This window comes from Pholcus phalangioides, unplaced genomic scaffold (assembly GCF_987345545.1).
Source record: "Pholcus phalangioides strain wild (caught in Gottingen) unplaced genomic scaffold, Ppha-v1.0 ptg000014l_1, whole genome shotgun sequence".
In the NCBI taxonomy this organism is placed as follows: Eukaryota; Metazoa; Arthropoda; class Arachnida; order Araneae; family Pholcidae; genus Pholcus; species Pholcus phalangioides.
In genome coordinates this window covers 26,945,307-26,963,782 of record NW_028301607.1, presented here as the reverse complement: position 1 = coordinate 26,963,782, position 18,476 = coordinate 26,945,307, and the positions used below count along the sequence as shown (strand labels likewise).

The 18,476-nt window shown below is 39.0% G+C and overlaps 1 protein-coding gene across 2 annotated transcripts; it reads left to right on the top strand.

Moving 5' to 3' along the window:
- Positions 1 to 803: 803 nt before the first annotated feature.
- On the top strand, positions 804 to 16,762 carry LOC149078379 (eIF-2-alpha kinase GCN2-like). Of its 2 annotated transcripts, none has more exons than XM_089242030.1 (2): positions 804 to 882; positions 12,858 to 16,762. In XM_089242030.1, the coding sequence occupies exon 2, from the start codon at positions 12,871 to 12,873 to the stop codon at positions 16,681 to 16,683; it is 3,813 nt and encodes a 1,270-aa protein (XP_089098156.1). In that variant the 5' UTR covers positions 804 to 882; positions 12,858 to 12,870; the 3' UTR covers positions 16,684 to 16,762. The 2 variants fall into 2 exon arrangements, with proteins under 2 accessions (XP_089098156.1, XP_089098155.1); XM_089242029.1 differs by having other exon boundaries at positions 843 to 926; positions 12,858 to 16,761.
- The last annotated feature ends 1,714 nt before the right edge of the window (positions 16,763 to 18,476 follow it).

Sequence of the window (18,476 nt, the reverse complement as noted above, 5' to 3'; positions counted from 1 at the left end):
CCCCCAAAATGAAACCTGTCAACTACCACATGGAGCTCCCGACCTGGTAGCTTGTCGGACATCCCCTCTGTGAGGGCCATGAAAAATTTTAACTTGTATTCAATTTACCAACAAATAAATTCCAGGGCCCCCAATCAATTGTATTCATCGGTCAGTTTACTAATGATGACACCTCAGCATATAAAGACTCAATAGATGTCACTGCAAATAGTTTGTTGTCTGTAACAAATATAAGTAAACAAATTAACCTTTCACCAACGCCTAAAACGTAGTGGCTAATGCTGTAATGATCAATGAGCAAGAGTAAAGTGACCATACGTCCCGTATTTCCCGGGACAGTTCCGGTATTTTCTGTTTTTTTTGGCCGTCCCGACTTTTTGGCAAAAGTGTCCCGATTTTTCCCGTATTTCACACGAAGCCTACTTGAATTTTTTATTCTTTATTGAAGTCAAAGATTGAAATTATTTTTAAACTCATAAATTATTTTATGATAATTACAACTATATATGGGAATATTAATCTTCCACATTTGCCTTGGTAAACGGTTTTTTTTTTCGTGGAATACATTTTAATCCACTGCAATTTGCAGTAATGCATCATTTCCCTCCATTGTGATTTTTCCGTTATTTCAACAATATTTGGCAACTTTGTTTGGTTTTGGTGTCGTTTTTGCCGATAACTGGCGATGTCCTGTATTTTCCCGTAATTGGAATCCCGATGTACCGTATTACTCTCGAGGAAATATGGTCAGACTAAGCAAGAGGCTTCGCTCAGTACAGCTCCTTAGAAGCAAAGCCGTTAATCTGAACTGCATGTGAAACTAAAAGCAAATAAGGAGACGCCTCCCACAAAAAAAAGTTCCTCCTGAAAAGCAGACGACAGGTGAATTTTTTCCGCTGGTTGATTTATTTTTCGTGTGCTGCCATGTGAGATGAATATTTTTATTTATAGTCGTATTTATCACCAAAATTTAATTTATGAGTAAGGACATTTTTACCAAAAAGTCTAAATGAAGAAAGTTATGTGAAAATGTAGTTTTTTTTTATTATTTCATTTTCCGACTCTCGCCAATTTTTTGTACATCCAGAAAACAGTCGTTAATTTACTCCGACAAATTAGAAAAAAATCATATGATCAAAATGGATGTCGACTAATTCAAGACGTCAATGTGTGATCTTCCTGAAGAAGTCCTCGTGAAGATATTCTTATCGTACATCAACAGCGAGTGCCCATTTGTAAGAAATTGAAGAGAATCTCTTCGTCACTGACGTTATGGCGACTTCACTCTGAATGCATTGGACATGTTTGCTCTGAGTAAAGACGAATTCTTCAGTTTCACAAAGCACCTGTGGTTGTTGACACTTGTCACATCTGTCGAGTAATTTGACACACTTAAGAGACTTTGGCGCAGGCATCACATGACCACATGAATCATCTAAGTGCAATGATCTGAAAGGTCTCGATCTATCATCTCGTATAGTGTCCAAGAAATTATTCTCGTCCATCACCAAGGAATGTCGGCATCTAGAGGACCTGGTACTCCAACAGACCATAAGTTATGTAGAGAAATTGGGATGTCTTTCACGTTTGCGTCAAATACTGTACTCGCAGAGTCTTCATCAGCACCCAGTTGTGTTGAATCAGCCAATATTTCTTTTTATTCTGGTCTGAGCTGAGTGTGTGTGGGATATCAGAGTTGCTCTTCTACTGGTGCTGGGCATAAAGAAAGGGTCTTTAGGACTCCAAGTGGTTGGAGACTTCCTCAAGCAAGCCTTTGGTTGACGAGCTTCACATAAGCCTCACTAAAGACATGGGTAGCAGGATGAATGTTGCTACCAACCCAGAGGCAGCGATTTTAACCCCTGTGGAAAATATGAATTTTGTTGCCCTTCTCCCATTCCAATTTTGATTTCGTTAAATTTTCTTGGCCACTCATTTCACGAATTTGCCACTTTGTGTTACTACCCACTTGCCTCCTCCCCCACTCTTATGAATACGCCTGTGTTTTTAATCTTCTTTTGGTCACTCCCTTGCTCACTCACTGTGTCACTATGAACATGGGCGGAGATACTGGGGGGGGGGGGACCATTGCCTGCCCGCTCCTAGCGTCAAAGGTGAAGTCGACTGATCTAATGTACACTCATTGCCATAAAAATTTGCGCACCCAGAAGTCGTCAAAATGAAACAAAATTTTACACATGTAAGTACTACGTTGATATAAGTAACTGATTAGAAAATCCAAGAAAAAGGATCATTTATTGCAGAAAACAGTACAGATGAACAGAAGTTTTAGTACTCTGTTGGAACCCCTATAGCGCGAATGCACGATGCGATACGAGCGGGCATTGAGGTATACAAGTTCCGTATAATGTCCTGAGACATCTCGTTCCACAGTTGCTGTAAATGCGCCTCTAGTTTGACCAACCTCATAGGGTGTCCAACTTGCCGTCCCAAATGATCCCAGATATGCTCGATTGGTGACAAATCTGGGGATAGAGCAGGCCAGGGAAAGGTGGTAATGTAGCGGAGGCAGTCTTGTGACATCCTTGCTGTGTGTGGCCTAGCATTGTCTTGTTGAAAAATGGCTCCTGGGAGCCCTGCCATGAGTGGCAACACATGTGGCTGAAGAATGTTATGGACGTACCGCTGGGCTGTCATTGTGCCATGGATCAATATTGGCGGTGACCGTGTATCATAAGCAATGGCACCCCATACCATGACACCAGCTATGGGAGTGGTGTGTCGCTGTAAAGCGAAGGCAGGATTGAAGCGTTCACCACGGGGCCTCCACACACGAACACGATTATCATCACTGCTCAAGTTGAATCTCGATTCGTCGCTGAAGACGACCTGGTTCCATTCCGTTGCAGTCCAATCCCGTCGTGCTCGACACCACTCCAAACGGAGGCGTTGGTGGGTGTCATTGGCAGCATACGTAATGGGCGCCGCGATACCAGATGTCCTTCAGCCAGGCGCCTTGCGATGGTTCGGGAAAACACAGGGGCCCGTAGTGAAGCTGCTGCCTGTGTCTGGATAGCGGCCAATGAGGCAGTTGGCTCTACGTGTGCGTTTCGGATGATGTGACAGTCTTCTCAACGACTGGTCTGTCAAGGGCGTCCTCAACCTGGTCGCCGTGTAAATGACGTCTCTTCTGTCCACTGGTCCCAACACCTCCTCACAGTAAAATCAGAACGGCCTAGTTGACGAGCTACTCGCCGAGCTGACCACCCAGCTTCCATCCCGATGATTCTTCCCCTATCGAACTCTGACAACTGCTCATATGGTCTCCGACGGCGGCGTAACGGCATCTCTACCTCAGCATTTCCTTTGCAAACGATTAAATACACTCCAGCAAGCTCTGCTTACCTGTTTTATACTCCAAGGAGAACGAAGTTCAACACCCTCTAGTGGCATTGCGCAATCACGCTGTATTTCTAATCATTTGCATATCTGCCCGACATGTACCTTCAGGCCAACTTTCGTTTCGATCCCACAATTATTTCTTGATGCGCAAATTTTTATGGCAATGAGTGTATATAGGAATTGTGTGTGTGACATCATCATCATCGTGCCCCCTCCCCCAGACTTCCAAGTCTATCTCTGCCTATGACTATGAATGATGCACATAAAAAATAATAAACAAGCATAACAAAGGATCTTTCCATAATATAAATAATTTTCATATAATAAATTGGTGGCTGTGCATGATTGTTAATTTATTATGTATAATCACCAACCACCTCAATAAGTTTGGTAACTTTTGCTCAATTTATCACAGTCAGTGGCAAAATATAATAAGTAAAATTAGTTGAATTTTTCAAATGGAGTTTGGATTACATGTGAATGTGTGTATGCATTTGCATATCTCAGTATTTCTCATGATTACTCGTGATTAATATATGAAATTGAATTTTCAAAATGGGTGCATATTTTTGAAGTTTTAACAAAAGCTCAATCTCTCATTTTCTCAATTTTTTTTTTTTTTTTTTTTGAATGAATATTGGTCAGTCTTATGATTAGTGATGTAAACTTCTGGGTCTATAATCTTTAGGGGGAAACATTCTGTGGCAGGACTACTATCATAAATCACTTCAGTTTGAAAGTTTTGCTTGTGAATGAGTATCTAAAATATATACATACTAGCTATAATATATATACCCGGTGCTGCCCAGATTTTCTTCAATTTCTGGAAGGAACGAAAAAGTGACAAACCATTATAAAAAAATAAACTGGCGACATTGAAGAAATGATGAACCATTGTAAATGCGTATGCATATCTGAAATGCATAGGGTATATTCGTCTAAAATTGTAAATTTGTGTAGGGAACAGACATAGAAAATCAATTACCGTATATACTCGTGTATAAGCAGAGTTTCTTTTGTGGAAAAAATTGTTCCCCAATTGGGGGGGGGGGGGGTTGGGTTATACTCGGGTCAGTTTTTGATGAGAAAATATCTATCTCCACAATCAGTAGTTATTTTCGTAGCAGTATTCAAGAAACCGACATCATTGGTATGAGATATGTTCAAACCCCGCAGAACTGATGATGTCAAAGCAGAGGCAAAGAAATCTAAAATATCATTGGATGGTGGTGGCTAACACGTTAATTGTACAGCCTTTAGATGTTAGCATCAACAAGCCTCTCAAAGACTATTTGAGGGATTTGTGGATGGAATGGATGGGGAGCGTGGAATTCTGTTTCCACCGAAATTATCATCCAATCCTTCAAAAAGTGTTGCATCAGCAATACGATGGATGGAACTGAAGATGATATCCTCTTTGAAAGTGACAATGGCGATGACAGTCCAGATGAGGATAAAAATGAAGATGCCTCATCCTCTATGATGATCTGATGGATTACGATGAGCTTGGAGACTCAGAAGAAACGGATTAAATGTTTGAACCATTTTCTATTGTAAATTTCCATAAGCTATTCATTTTCCGTGAAAATATAAGATTTTTTGGGGATCGGCTTATACACGAGTATATACGGTATACACGAGTATATACGGTATACAGTCAAACCTTGTTAATGAGTCACTCTTGGGAGAGCAAAAATATGACTTGATATGCGGAGTGACTCATTAAACGGAGTAAGCCATAGCTGTGCCATTTCTTGCCTGAAGATAATAGGGACTTCCAAAAAGTGATCCGGTAAGTGGAGTGACGTGTTAACTGGGTGACGCACTAACGAGGTTTGACTGTATATAGATAGATAGCATGATTAGTAATTGCTTTTTTTAAATAGTAATTAATAGTTTATGAGCGAAACAAAATTTAAATACAAAAACAAGATAAACTAGAGGACTTAAGTCCCATACTGGTCATTGCAATAAGAATGTTTGTACAATATGTTAATATGATAATAAAATTCTGTTACAATTCATGAAAAAAAAATGCAATAATAATTTTATGCATTAAGACGAGAAAAATAAGAGCGAAATGTAGAGAAAAACCTATCAGAGAGGAAAAAGGTTAATAAATTATAATAGTAATTGAGGGATAGCAAGATATGTGCAATTAACGTGAATAATAAACATGTAATGGGGGATGAAGGTGCAGTGATGCTCACACACACTAAATACAAGAACATGAATCAACATATTCATATATAATGCTATTCTCTTCCTTTCTCTATATATATCCATGCCAGTACTACTTAACTATACATGCACCACGTACACATTCCGCTATGGAATTTCGAACGAACTGGTACATGCCGGAATATGCATGTATGTGTTGTGAACCTAATGTAAAGTTTATTTCTGTGTAATGCTTGTTATGTGTAGTGCTGCATCTGCCATCAATTTTTATAACTATGAGTGAAGTGTAATAATTGAATAATTGCACTGTTATAGGCCTGTTGCTCTCCGTGACGAGACTTTTTAACTGAGATCGGGTCTTTTTAACTGAGACCTTGAAGTTGGGGATCACAGGAAACCAACTTCCAAGCCGGCCACCACTGTGGGGTTCGAACCTGGGTCCTCACGATGCCAGTCTGTCTGAGGATGAAATCAAAAATGAATTTGAATATCTGGAATTTGGAATAAATGGAGCTTAAGATACTTTAAATTTGAACTTATAGAAGCCTCTTTAATTTCCATGGTAAGCATTCTAGATCGGGATATATTTTGGCTGTGTGTCTAAAAAATTTGCAGTTCGCAGAGTTCAGGTTTTAAATGAATTAGAATATTTATTACAACTGCCAAATTGATGATCAGTATAGTTGCCAAAGTATTTTTTCTTTTGAACAAAAAGCTCGCGAAACCTTTCACAGCTTCATGCCTGAAAAATGAGAAAACCATGCTTGAAGCTGTATAAAAGAACTTTTTCGAAGTCGATTCCGACTAACAATGACACCTTGATATTACAACTGACTACTAAGCAGACCCCAATAATTCCAAAGAGCAAAAATATGGAATAATTGGATTCTTATTGCGACGTTGAACAAGAGTGTTCCATATCCAGACATAATGATTTTTTGCGTCGAAAACAGAAGCATTCATGTCTAAATTTTGACATGGTGGCATTCCACATTGAAACAAACTGACACTTTCTGAAACCAAAAAATACCAATACTCTAAATTCTACCAGTATAGGCCTACTATATGTTCCACGTATCGCACAATTCTGGTTCTGTGTAATCTCATGGACATACAGGAGAACTAGGTAACGGTGCATGTGAGCGCATCCCCCTTTTCACATCTACATATTGTCCTGCCTGGTCTATGCAAAGCTGGTCCACACAATTGGCTTTAGCCACATTTCCCATCCCAGTAATAAATCTCTTCTTGAGTTCTTCCGGTGTGTGACTCAATTCCTTGAGCACCTATTTGACACATTGTGGCCTGCCCACCGGTTGTCAAATCATGAGTAAGGGATAAAAATAATTACAAAATGGAAAAATGTATAAAAAAAAATGTTTTGCCGGTAATTAACTATGTATACAATTGAATGGATTAATTTGTAAACGAAGCAGCAATTTTTGATGCATTGCATCTATTAGTTAGAAACCAGAAAAACAATGGATATGATTCTCATCAGTTTATGAAAAAAGAGCTCCGGGTAAAATTTTAACGACTGCATTGTGTGTGTTTCACCATATTACTTATGACTAGAGCTGATTTGGTTAATCGGGTCAGTTAATCACAGTTAAAAATTTAGGCCCCTAACCAATTTCCCGGGACCCCATTCGCATAATTTTACTGGGGCCCTAGACTGGCTTTATCTCGGGAAATCGATGTTGCAAATTTTGCAATGTTAAAAGCAACAAAACACCAATGATATTCATCCAGTGCCTCCAAAATTAAACCTGTCAATTTCCACATGGAGCCCCGACCTGGAGGCGTGGTGGACATCCCCCCTCCCCACTGTGAAAACCACAAAAAATTTTCACTTTTATTTAATTTACCAACAAATAAATTCCAGGGCCCAATTCAAAGAGTTTTAGAATGCAATTCATCCAGAGCCTCCAAAATGAAACCGGTCAACTTGCACATGGGGGGGGGAAGGCCAAACTGGAAGCTTTTCGGACATCCGCTCTGTAAGGGTCACGAAAAATTTTCATCAGTATTCATTTAAACAACAAATAAAATCCTGGGCTGCCCAATCAAGGAACCGGGACCCAATTCGCAGATTTTTATGGGGCCCCCAGACTGGATATATCTTGCGCTGCCACAATTGCAAATTTTTCAGTGTTAAAGCAGCAAGAAAAAAAATAAGATCCCTCAAAGGCCCCTGGAAATGAAACCTTTTAACTTCCCCATGAGGATATATTTGCAATGCCACGCCCTGGGTACCCCCGACCCTGTGTGTTACGAGCACTGGTAATGTATGTATATTATACATACCTCTCGGCATGGCCTTAACAAGTGCAGGACTGGCCAGGGTGGGTAAAAAAAAAATCGTTTTTTTTTTAAAAAAACAAAAGAAATGGGTTTTTTGGTTTAAACTGTTTTTTTTTTTTTTTTTTAAATAGGATTAACATTAAAAACAATGAAATTTCTAAAAAATCATTCAAACTTCTAATAATTAATTAAAATAAAATGTTTATTAATGTAATTAACACTCTTCCCATATTTAATTCATCAATAAACATTTCTTACATTTTAACAAAAACCAACTTTTGCAATTTAATTATATTTTGCTTAACTCAATGGAATATAATGTATTTAATGAAGCATAAATAATGCAGATTAATTAGCTATGATTTACGAAATACAGATGTGATTATAACTAAGGTTTCGATTTCAAAACACTGTAAAAAAAGAAATAATTGTCAGAATGACTTGAAAATATGACAAATATTCCTGAAGAAATGGAATTTTATTTGGTAAAGGGGAAAAAAATACTTGAAAATGTAAAAAATGACATCATCCAACACGTGGGAAATTTGCTCACAGAATGGAATTGATAGCCAGTCATGGCAAAATGATAACTTAATTATAGCATTGCACGATTTCATAATTCATGGAAACATCACAAATGAAATGAAATAATTGAACAAATAACTACAACTTACTCAAGAAATGTTAAATATGTTGTCCCCCGTGTTCTGGCTATGAGGTGAAAGCACAAAAATTCTTGTTCAACAACAGTTCAGAGTATGCCATGGTCATGATATCCACACACTGATGCTGTGGAAGTGCCGAAATGATGTGGTTGCACAAAATAGATTATACTGTTTGCCAAGTACAGCATCCACTACTTGCAGTTTTTTTCTTTTTCGAAAGAAACTTCCATTGCTTCAGGAGTATGTGTGCAAATTTTCAGTCATTTGGACCAGTTCTTATTCTATAGTGTTTTGGAATCAAAACTTTAATTATAATCATCCTGTATATATCTGATTATTTTTCATAAATCTGTTTTTACTATACAGTAGAACCTTGATTAACTGGACTTAACAGTGAAAGTATAAAAAAATAACTATTGAATATTAAGACTGGGAGATACACAGATGTGCTACCACTTATGGGAAAGAAAATTAAAATGTCTGAGGTAATGTAGCTACTAGTACACTAGTCTTTGCCCTTTAGGGACAGCTGGTGTCTTTATTGGATTATAAGATCACCTGCCCCTAGCATCATGGTGTCACTACTGTTGCTACTTCTTGTGAAGGAAAAAAGAAACCCTGTGAGATAATACACCACTATATTTAGATGTATGATGCAATCCTTATTCGTGAATTTGCTAAAGATAGAGCATCAGAATGTAGCCAAAGGTTAGAAAATGTTGTAAGAATGAGAAATTTTGGATTTTATATATAACTTAATAATAATGACTAAGATACTTCACATGAAAAATATATATATATTCTGGCCACTTTTATGAGACTTTTTAAAAAAAACCACTTATACCATCTTATGCCATTTAAATATATGCCATCAGAATGTACCCCAAGAATATAAAATGTGGTAAAAATGAAAATTTTTGTCTTATATAATAAACCAATATGATATTTTTCAAGGAAAAAATTATATTTAGGCCACTTTGATTTTTTGAAAAAAAAAAACCACTTGGTTAAAACCAAGGTTTAAACCAAACAACCCTGGGGCTGGCAGAGGCCGGAACCATTCTTACCACTTTTTGATTTTTCACACTATGTATTAACCACGGGGGGGGGGGGGGCAGTGAAAAAGCCGGTTGGTTTAGGGGACCTGCTGCAGAAGGGGGGGACGCCTCGGCACATACACATAATTTGGTATCGATGGGTCAATAAGTTCCCGATATATTCAAGAGTTAAATGAAAACTTCAGCCAAAATCGTTACCGATTTCCGTAACACAACAAAAAACGTAACCGATTTCCGTAACACAACAAAAAACGTAACCGATTTCCGTTGCATAGAAACAGGCCCTAAGCTCGTAAATTAAGCTCTATGGTATACCTGTGCGGACTGTCCCCCTTTCTCCTCTTGAGTTTCTAATCGCTGAAGGTATCTCGCATCGGTGCCTTAGAGAAGAAATAAGATGGGCGTACGACGGAAAGCGCCCAAAGAAAAATGCATCGCCCTCCATGGAAAACACCGCCTTACCTTGACCATATGACAGGTATTTTACGGGACACTTATTTTTTAATTAGTGCTTCCGAAAATATTTCTTTTCTAATTTACCCAGTTCATTTGAAAATAAAATTCAACGGTATTAAGTTGGTATCAAATTCTCTTGAAGAATTAAATTAATGACTTGAAGTTCTCAAGGGGTGCCTTTGCACCCCGTTTAAAAGCAAAAAAAAAATAAAACCAAAACACGGCTCAATTGAAAAACTTGAAAATAATAATATGAGTGATGTCGAATTTAATTATACCTATGTCCATTGAAGAAAATAACAGTTCTGTATCATCTTAGAATAAAAGGTGATCGTAAAAAATGTCTCCCATTGTCAATCAATTTTGATTTTATTTTCTGCTTTGAACTAACTTTTAAAAGTTTTGTTATTTTAAAATGATTTCCAAAATCCTCGCTACAAAATTTTCGAGGAACCAAACCGAAATATCCCAGAAGCGAGTTCTCCAACTAAAAGTTTTCATTACAAGGCGATTGTTACAGTTGTTTTTAAAAAAATTCATTCAAGGGGTGGTTCCATTTTTTAGTATATGGAAAATATAGTTGTGAGAATTTAAATACAAATTGATTTAAAACCTTTGTGCAAAAAAAAATTGAATATAATGTGCAATCAATATGCTGTACTTATATTTATTTTTTCACAGTTGTAAAGGATAAACCATTGCGTTTCATTTGCAATGAAATCCCGTGGCAGTCTTCAAAGTATAGAACACATCCCACCACTTCATTTCTAATCACAGAAATTCCAATTATGAATAAACGGCCGAAATTTTGTCTCTCACTCACTCAAAATTTCGTCCACCACTGGGTTAAGCCAGTTTTTTTTTTTTTTCAAGGAAACATAGTTTCTGGATATTATGCTGAGGTGAACTTCGAAAGAAAAATTATCTTGTCTCCGCGGGGGCTCGAACTCAGGCCCTCTTACATGCTGCCATCTATACCACTGAAGACATGACCCTGCCTTCCTTGGGGGCCGTCAGCAGAGTTTTAGCCATTTTTGAGGTTCCCCCAGTCAGCAAAATTTTGTGAGCTGTGACCCTTTCCCCCCCCCCCCAACGCACATTGGGATCAGAGACGTGCGGGGGGGGGGCACACGATCCCTCTATTTTTCTCGTTTTTGGCACACCGAGTAAGATATCATTAGGAATATTTCTTTTTTTTACAAAGAGGGGCTGATGACGTAAACATCATTCAAATCCCCCTCCTCCCCCTTGTCATCAAAAGTCAGCAAAATTCCGAAACCCCCTCCCCCCATCAATGCTGACGTAATACTTGAATGACCCCTTATTTCGCGCACTGGCTTGAGGCGCTGAAGTAGAGACATTAGTAGCCTGTCTTAATATCAGTTCGCCTCAGCATAATATGCAGAAAATATCTGTTTACTTGATATCTTGAACGAGAGAAAGCCGTCTATCTCTTTCCAATTTTTTTTTCTTTGCTGTTTTTTTTTATGGCATAATTCCTTCGACTGCGTTATTTTAGTGTTTTCTCTCGATGAGCACTCATTTTGCTAAGATTAGTGAGCAATCCTATCCTGGCTCTTTTAATTTTCTACACACGCAGCTCACACACATGCAAACAAACTAACTAAACTAACTCACCTTGTGGAAAAAATCGTAGTCAGGCATAGGCCTACTGTACTGACTGCTTACTTCTATACTGCCAGGTTGGGCGTGAATTGACACATTGAAAATAAAATTTCAACACACAAATTATCTAATTAGAATAAATAAATTAAAAAAAATCATATTTGTGAAATTTGACTACTGGTATCAGAGTGAAATTTTGTTTTGGAACGCCCCAGAACATTCCACCGCGAAACACCACTGAAGTGGTGCGAAAAAAAGTAAACAATCGTAGTTCACCTGCGCCGATAAGGCAAGACACGTAAAATCGCATTCAATTCAGATTTCGTCAGTTTCTTCTGCTGTCGCCGGAAGTGATAGTTTCTAGTGGACGACGCACTCCTACTTTCTGTGCAATGGGCTCAGTCTTGCAAATACAGACAAATGAAAGCCCGTTGTTTATCCTTCCAGTGGACTACCTGCTTAATGGCTGTCACATTACACAGATTGTGATAGCTATCAATGCTGTAGCGTGAGCAATGTTGGGGTTTGAAACTGGAAGCTGTTTCTTCTCCCTCCCCAAGAAATGTTAGTTTAATTTTAAATTTTCAACAAAAACTTCCTAATAATTTGCTGCAGAAGAAAGGGTTCAAAAAGCAATCACACCTTTCGCGCTTCTTCAAGTCGGGACCTGCGCAGGAAAATATGGTCATTATTATAGCTGTGGCGGACACCAGTGAAGACAAAGTTCAGGAGAAACTATTATTTTCGCTCGCTGCATTGTGCTCTTTTCTGGCTGTGAACCAATTAGATTAAAGTATGGGGTGGCTTTTGTGGAGTGCCTATCGAAGGCAGGGCTGTCTTAACGCATGGGTCCACAATTTCTAGAAAGCCTCAGTCACAACCTTCATAATGATCTGGCACTAAGATTTCCGATAATATAATGGTAAGTGGTAATTCCAGCCATTAGAATATCACTTTTCCCGTGATGCTGTAAATATCGCCCTTGCGAAAGGAGGGAGACTTGGTTTCCTCAAAGGTCTTCTTTTCCTGGTAAGTAGTTTGGTGGTAATTCACCCGGGCCACAGCTATTTTGGCAAAAATCTACCATGTTTTTTGTTACTGCTCTTATGAATTACGATTTGCATTTTCTTAATGAGCTCATTCATTCGAATTTGATGGAAAAATCAAGAATTTGTTCTAAATTTCTGTTTTCTTACTCTTCTAGATAGCTTTGAATAATGAATAGCAAATCGTCCATGAGTCTCGAAGATTCATTCCAACAACGTCAAGATGACGAACTCTCTGCAATCAAAGCTATTTATACTCAAAAAGTGAAAGACTTGAGAAAGGACAAGCCTTGGAAACCTGTTGAAGTCGTCATCACCCTCTCTCCAGAAAATGCTGCAACAAATTCAAAAGAAGAAATTACAAACCATGCTGATTTGTATGTCAGGTGCTGCGCCGATTATCCGAATTCTGTGCCTTTCATGGACGTACGGAACACCAAAGGTCTGTCTCTAAATGAAGTGTCAGAATTGAAGAGAGGTCTTCAGTCATTCGCAGAGCAGCGCAGAGGACAAAAGATGCTTCTAGAACTCCTTCACTATGCTGTAACGTTTTTAAAGAACCGTGAAAAGACTTGCTTCAAGTCATCCTGCAATGAAATGGTTTACAATAAATCAAAACAGGAAATGGAAGAACAACAAGGGGAAAAAAAGTTAGCCCACAACATCGAGGAAAACAGACTTCAAGCCATCGAGCAGGAGAAAAATCCTAAGCCGATGGCTTTCCAAGACGCACGCAAAAAACCTATACAAAAAGCAATTCCTTGTAGCGAATGCCTAGACGAACAGCCATTGACATACACAAGACAAAAAAGTCACAGCGAGTCTAATCGTAAAGAAATCTGCATCAGCTCTATTCGTACGACGCTGGCAGAGGAACTAGAATTGAAAATCCCTGGGAAAAAAAATAAATCGGTCAATGTTCCTGACGAAACTGATAAATCCAAGTATGGTCTGAGACTAATAAGCGAGTTTGAAATAATGGATTGTCTCGGTAAAGGAGGGTTCGGATATGTTTTTAAAGTTAAAAATAAATTGGACTCAAAATGTTACGCTATCAAAAAAATTTGCTTGGATTCGTCGAATGAGCAACTTGATAGGAAAATCAAGCGAGAAGTGAAGCTCTTATCTCGTCTAAACCACGAAAATGTTGTTCGATATTATAATTCGTGGATTGAAGAACTGCCAGTTCCTGTTAATGCGAGTAACGGGACAAGCTCTGAAATGCAATCCTTCAAAGAAACCGACGAATCCTCTACCCCCAGTTCTTCGATACAATGGGAAATGTGCAGCAACAACGACAAAGAAGACGGATCCTCCGATGACGATGATGACGTGTCTCAGATTTCCCAGGTCGATAACAGCTTGTCAGACTCTATTTGTTTTGAAGAGGCCACAGCTAACTGCGACGTCACACTAGCCATGTTTATCCAGATGCAGTTGTGTGAAAAGAGCACCTTACGCACAGCTATAGATGATAATAAATTACACACTGAAATTTCTCTCGTTTGGCAACTTTTCCGCGAAATAATTGAAGGATTAAATTACATACACCAGCAGGGTATCATACACCGAGATCTCACACCGGGGAATATATTTTTAGATTCAAAATATCACGTAAAAATTGGAGATTTCGGTCTCGCAACGGACGTGATATCAAAAGCTATTCCTTCTCACACCGTAGCCACTAGAAAAAGAGACGATCACTTCCAGCAGTCATTCCATGACACACCTAAAGATGGTGATGGTTTATACACTGGAAATGTTGGCACATATTTATATGTTGCTCCAGAGACCAAAGTTTCGATGTCGAAGGCAACCTATAATCAAAAGGTTGATATTTACAGTTTGGGTATCATATTTTTTGAGATGTGCTACCCACCTCTTGCCACTGAAATGGAAAGAATCATGCTCCTTACAAATTTAAGAAAGTCTGATATATTACTGCCACCAGATGGGGAAGTTCGTCTGACTCCCAATATGATTAGCATTCTGAATTTGTTGTTGCAACATGACGTCAATAAAAGGCCTACGTCTAATGAGCTTATCTCATCCAATTACATACCTGCTTCTCCAATAGAAGAGACCAAACTTCACAACACACTGCGTAACACAGTCTCCTCCCCGCAGAGTAAAACCTACAAATATTTGATCGATTGCTTGTTCAATCAAGACGCGAGCGCTGAATTAGACTTCACGTACGACATGGATATTTATAAAGGAATATCGATAAGAAATAAGCCTTCCCAACACTTCACAAGTGTCGTTGATACTTTAAACAAAGTTTTGAGCAAGCATGGGGCTGTGAGTTACTCTGCACCAACTCTGACACCCAAATCATTGCTGTATCATAACGATATGTGCGTTACTGTTGTGGATCGTGGAGGCGGAATGATATGCCTGCCTCATGATCTCATAGTTTCGTTTGCACGTCATGTAGCCCGGAAGGAGATCAATCAGCTCAAAAGGTTCACTCTGGAAAAAGTATACGAAGAGCAGAAGGTTTTTGGTTGTCATCCAAGAGAGGAATTTCAATATGCATTTGATATTGTCACACCTGATACATACTTCCTCATACCGGATGCTGAAGTTTTGTCTGCTGTATGTGAAATCATCGCTGAATTTCCCTCATTGAAAGAAAAGAACTGTTTTATCTACCTGAACCACACCTGTCTTCTGAAATCTGTATTGCGTTTTTGTGGAGTGCAAGAATCGACCGAGAACATCGTTTGCGAAATTCTGGACTATCATAAATGTCACAATTTCTCTAAATTGCAACTGCAATGTCTGTTGCTAAAGAATAAAATTCCGGAGAAAGTCGTGGATAAACTGTCGCAATTCAGAGACGTGTTCCGTTCCCTCAACGAATCGGAATTCACCAACTCGTTCCAAATCCTCACGCAAGCCGAAGGGGAAGTTGGAACGTTAGCCAAAAGGGCGTTGAAAGAACTCGAGAGCGTCGTTGCCCTTGCGAAATCATTCGGAATCAAACTCCCGTTGTATATATGCCCGTATCTCGCCCATAAAATCAAGTTTTATTCTGGAATCTTCTTCCAGTTCGTTTGTAACCTGAAAGTTAGAAAAAAACCTGTTCTTGATATCCTGGCTTCTGGTGGACGTTACGATGAGTTGGTACAATCCTTCAAACCGAAATCATTATCGAGGAAGAGGGGCATCAGTCAAGCTGCCGTAGGAGTAAGCATCGCAGTTGAGAAAATCGTTGAAGCAGAAATGGATTATAATCAAAAGCACCAGACTAGCGGAGCTATCGATTTTCTCATCTATTCGAAAGATTCTGAAATGGCTCTGGAAAGCAGTGCCCTGTTAAAAAAACTCTGGTCTCTTGGCTTCACAGCTTCATTGTTTTGTAATAAGCAACTGAATTTTGACGACGCTGTTGACTACTGTAGGAAGAATTCTATCACACACCTTATAATATTACGTTCAGCTGAACCAGATATCGTCAAAATATGCTCTTTTGAAAAGGGCAGGGTCAGCACGTGCAATATGTGCAATTCAGAGTTTGAAGAGCATCTGTGCAAGTATGCGAATTCTTTCAAGTCAGCTATCGAGTTCCCTCAACCCATCAAATCCTCTGAGATGCAGGAGAAGAGTCCCTCTGCATACGACTGCAGTGGAATCCCGAGAGTCAAGTTTCTGACCCATGATAAAACCCAGAAGAAACGAGAGCTGAACATAAAAGGTCATGTCATGTCAACTTTGCAACCGTCTGCTACTCGCACGTACGATATTGTAGCGTTAGATCTAGAGCTGAATGTGATCAAGTCTATTGTGTATTTCTGTGATATTAACGCCAACAGAGACTCTATACAGAAAGCGTTCTCGATCGTTTGTGACTCGCATTCCAAGAGCAAGAAGTACTTGCTGCAACTGCAGGAGGAAATATGTCATATTAAAGCGAAAAGACAGCTTTCGTCAGTTGTTCTGTATAGCCTACCGGACAGTAATTTCAGAGTAATGCTGTGATTATTGTGAACAATTTTGTTATTGCAGTGATTTTGTGATTGAGAATATTTTGATAGAATAAAATTTTATATAAATTTTGATTTAGCTGTTTGATTGTTTATATTGATCTTCATAAAAATTCCATGTGTTTTGTTAGCATGATTTGAATACTTTTTTTCCTTCAGGAATCGAATGGTGCAGCCGAACATAGATTTACGTTACGGAATCCCTGAAACCCTTAAGGCAGTGGTTCTCCAAATAATTAGGTAGATATTTTTGCTTACAAAAGAATCACTGCAAAGCACAAATTAATATTTCCAGCTTGCCGCGACGCACACTTTGAGGAACACTGCTCTAAAGCATAAGCATCCAGTTGATGTTCCACATTAAAAATACCGAAAGCTTTTGAAAAAATTCTTGTCACTGGTACTCATAAAGCTGTTCTTTAGCTTGAATTTTGACAAAATAGTGTCGTTATAAAAAAAAAAGTCGGACCACTTCGATGGCTGAAATTAGTGTTTCTCAGTTATTCAGTCAGAGGCGCCGACATGATGCAAACATTGAAGAGGATGAAAGTTATAACTCTTCCCGTATATACCCATGATCAGGAGGGGTGCATTGAATTGTATATTCATTAATTATTGAGGGGGCATCCAGGTTTCGGCGCCTATGATTTCAATTTTCTCTCCTGACCTTGTCGGTCATTGGTCAGGGACTGTGGACATACGAACAACGGAAAGAATTCAAGCAACATTGCAAATGTTTTCTTCAAATTTTTCCCCTTGTTTATGTTAAAAGCAAAACATGAGAAAGTTCTCATGAATGACCATCAGCACACGTGAGCGCGCGTGAAATTTTGAGACTCCACACCATAGTTAACCCTTCCAATGTTTCTGACGTAATGTTACGTCGGAAGTTCTATGAAAGAAATACGAACACCATTCTTTCGCTTGTCAAGGTATGTGCGCCATTGAAGTATTGCGTCAGCATCGATGGGGGAGTTTCGGATTTGCTGAATTTTGATGACGGGGGGGGGGGGATGATGTTCACGTCATCAACCCCCCCCCCCTATAAAAATGTAAAATATTGGTAAAGGCATATTTATTGCAAAAAATAAATAAAACCCCTTCCCTAATTTGTGGGCACCTGAACAAACATTCCCCATATTGAGAGAGAGAGGAGTCCTCTATCTCTCCCCGTCTTGTCTCACTTATGGGGGGGGGGGGCGTCCGCTAAATTCTTTTGTGTCCACTCTGCGTCACATGCGTTGTCTTTGAGTGATTTGCTGGCCTTCCCGTGCATAAGCGGATACATGCTCTTCGGAGAGATGTGGTTCACCGAGGGTTTGATCATATGTGATTCCCCCCCTACTGCCTATGCTCCTGTATGATGTTGATGAGAAAACGAGCTGCGATGGTTTATGGGACGGACAGACAGAGAAACTACTACTCGTGAAGAAAACGATTTCTTTGTGTGATGGAAAGTTGTCACCGCAACTTGTGCGTTGGTCATGAAAGAACATTGATGTTTTCTTGCTTGAACCACTGCTTTGTGTGTTTGTGTGATCTGACACATGAATTGCAGCATTATCTTGTTTGTATATGCATTCTTCGCTACAAAAAAGAACTTTATATATACCAAGATCTTGCAAAAGTTCTACATCACTTTTTGAGTTCATCCTTAAAGGTAGAAAAACTACGTCAGTCTTTCCTTGGACGGGGAATGCTCCCCGAAACATCACTGAACCACCGCCCATTTAAAGGTTCATTAATTGCTGCGTTGAATCAATCTCAGAAATTGAGTTTAAGTTCTTT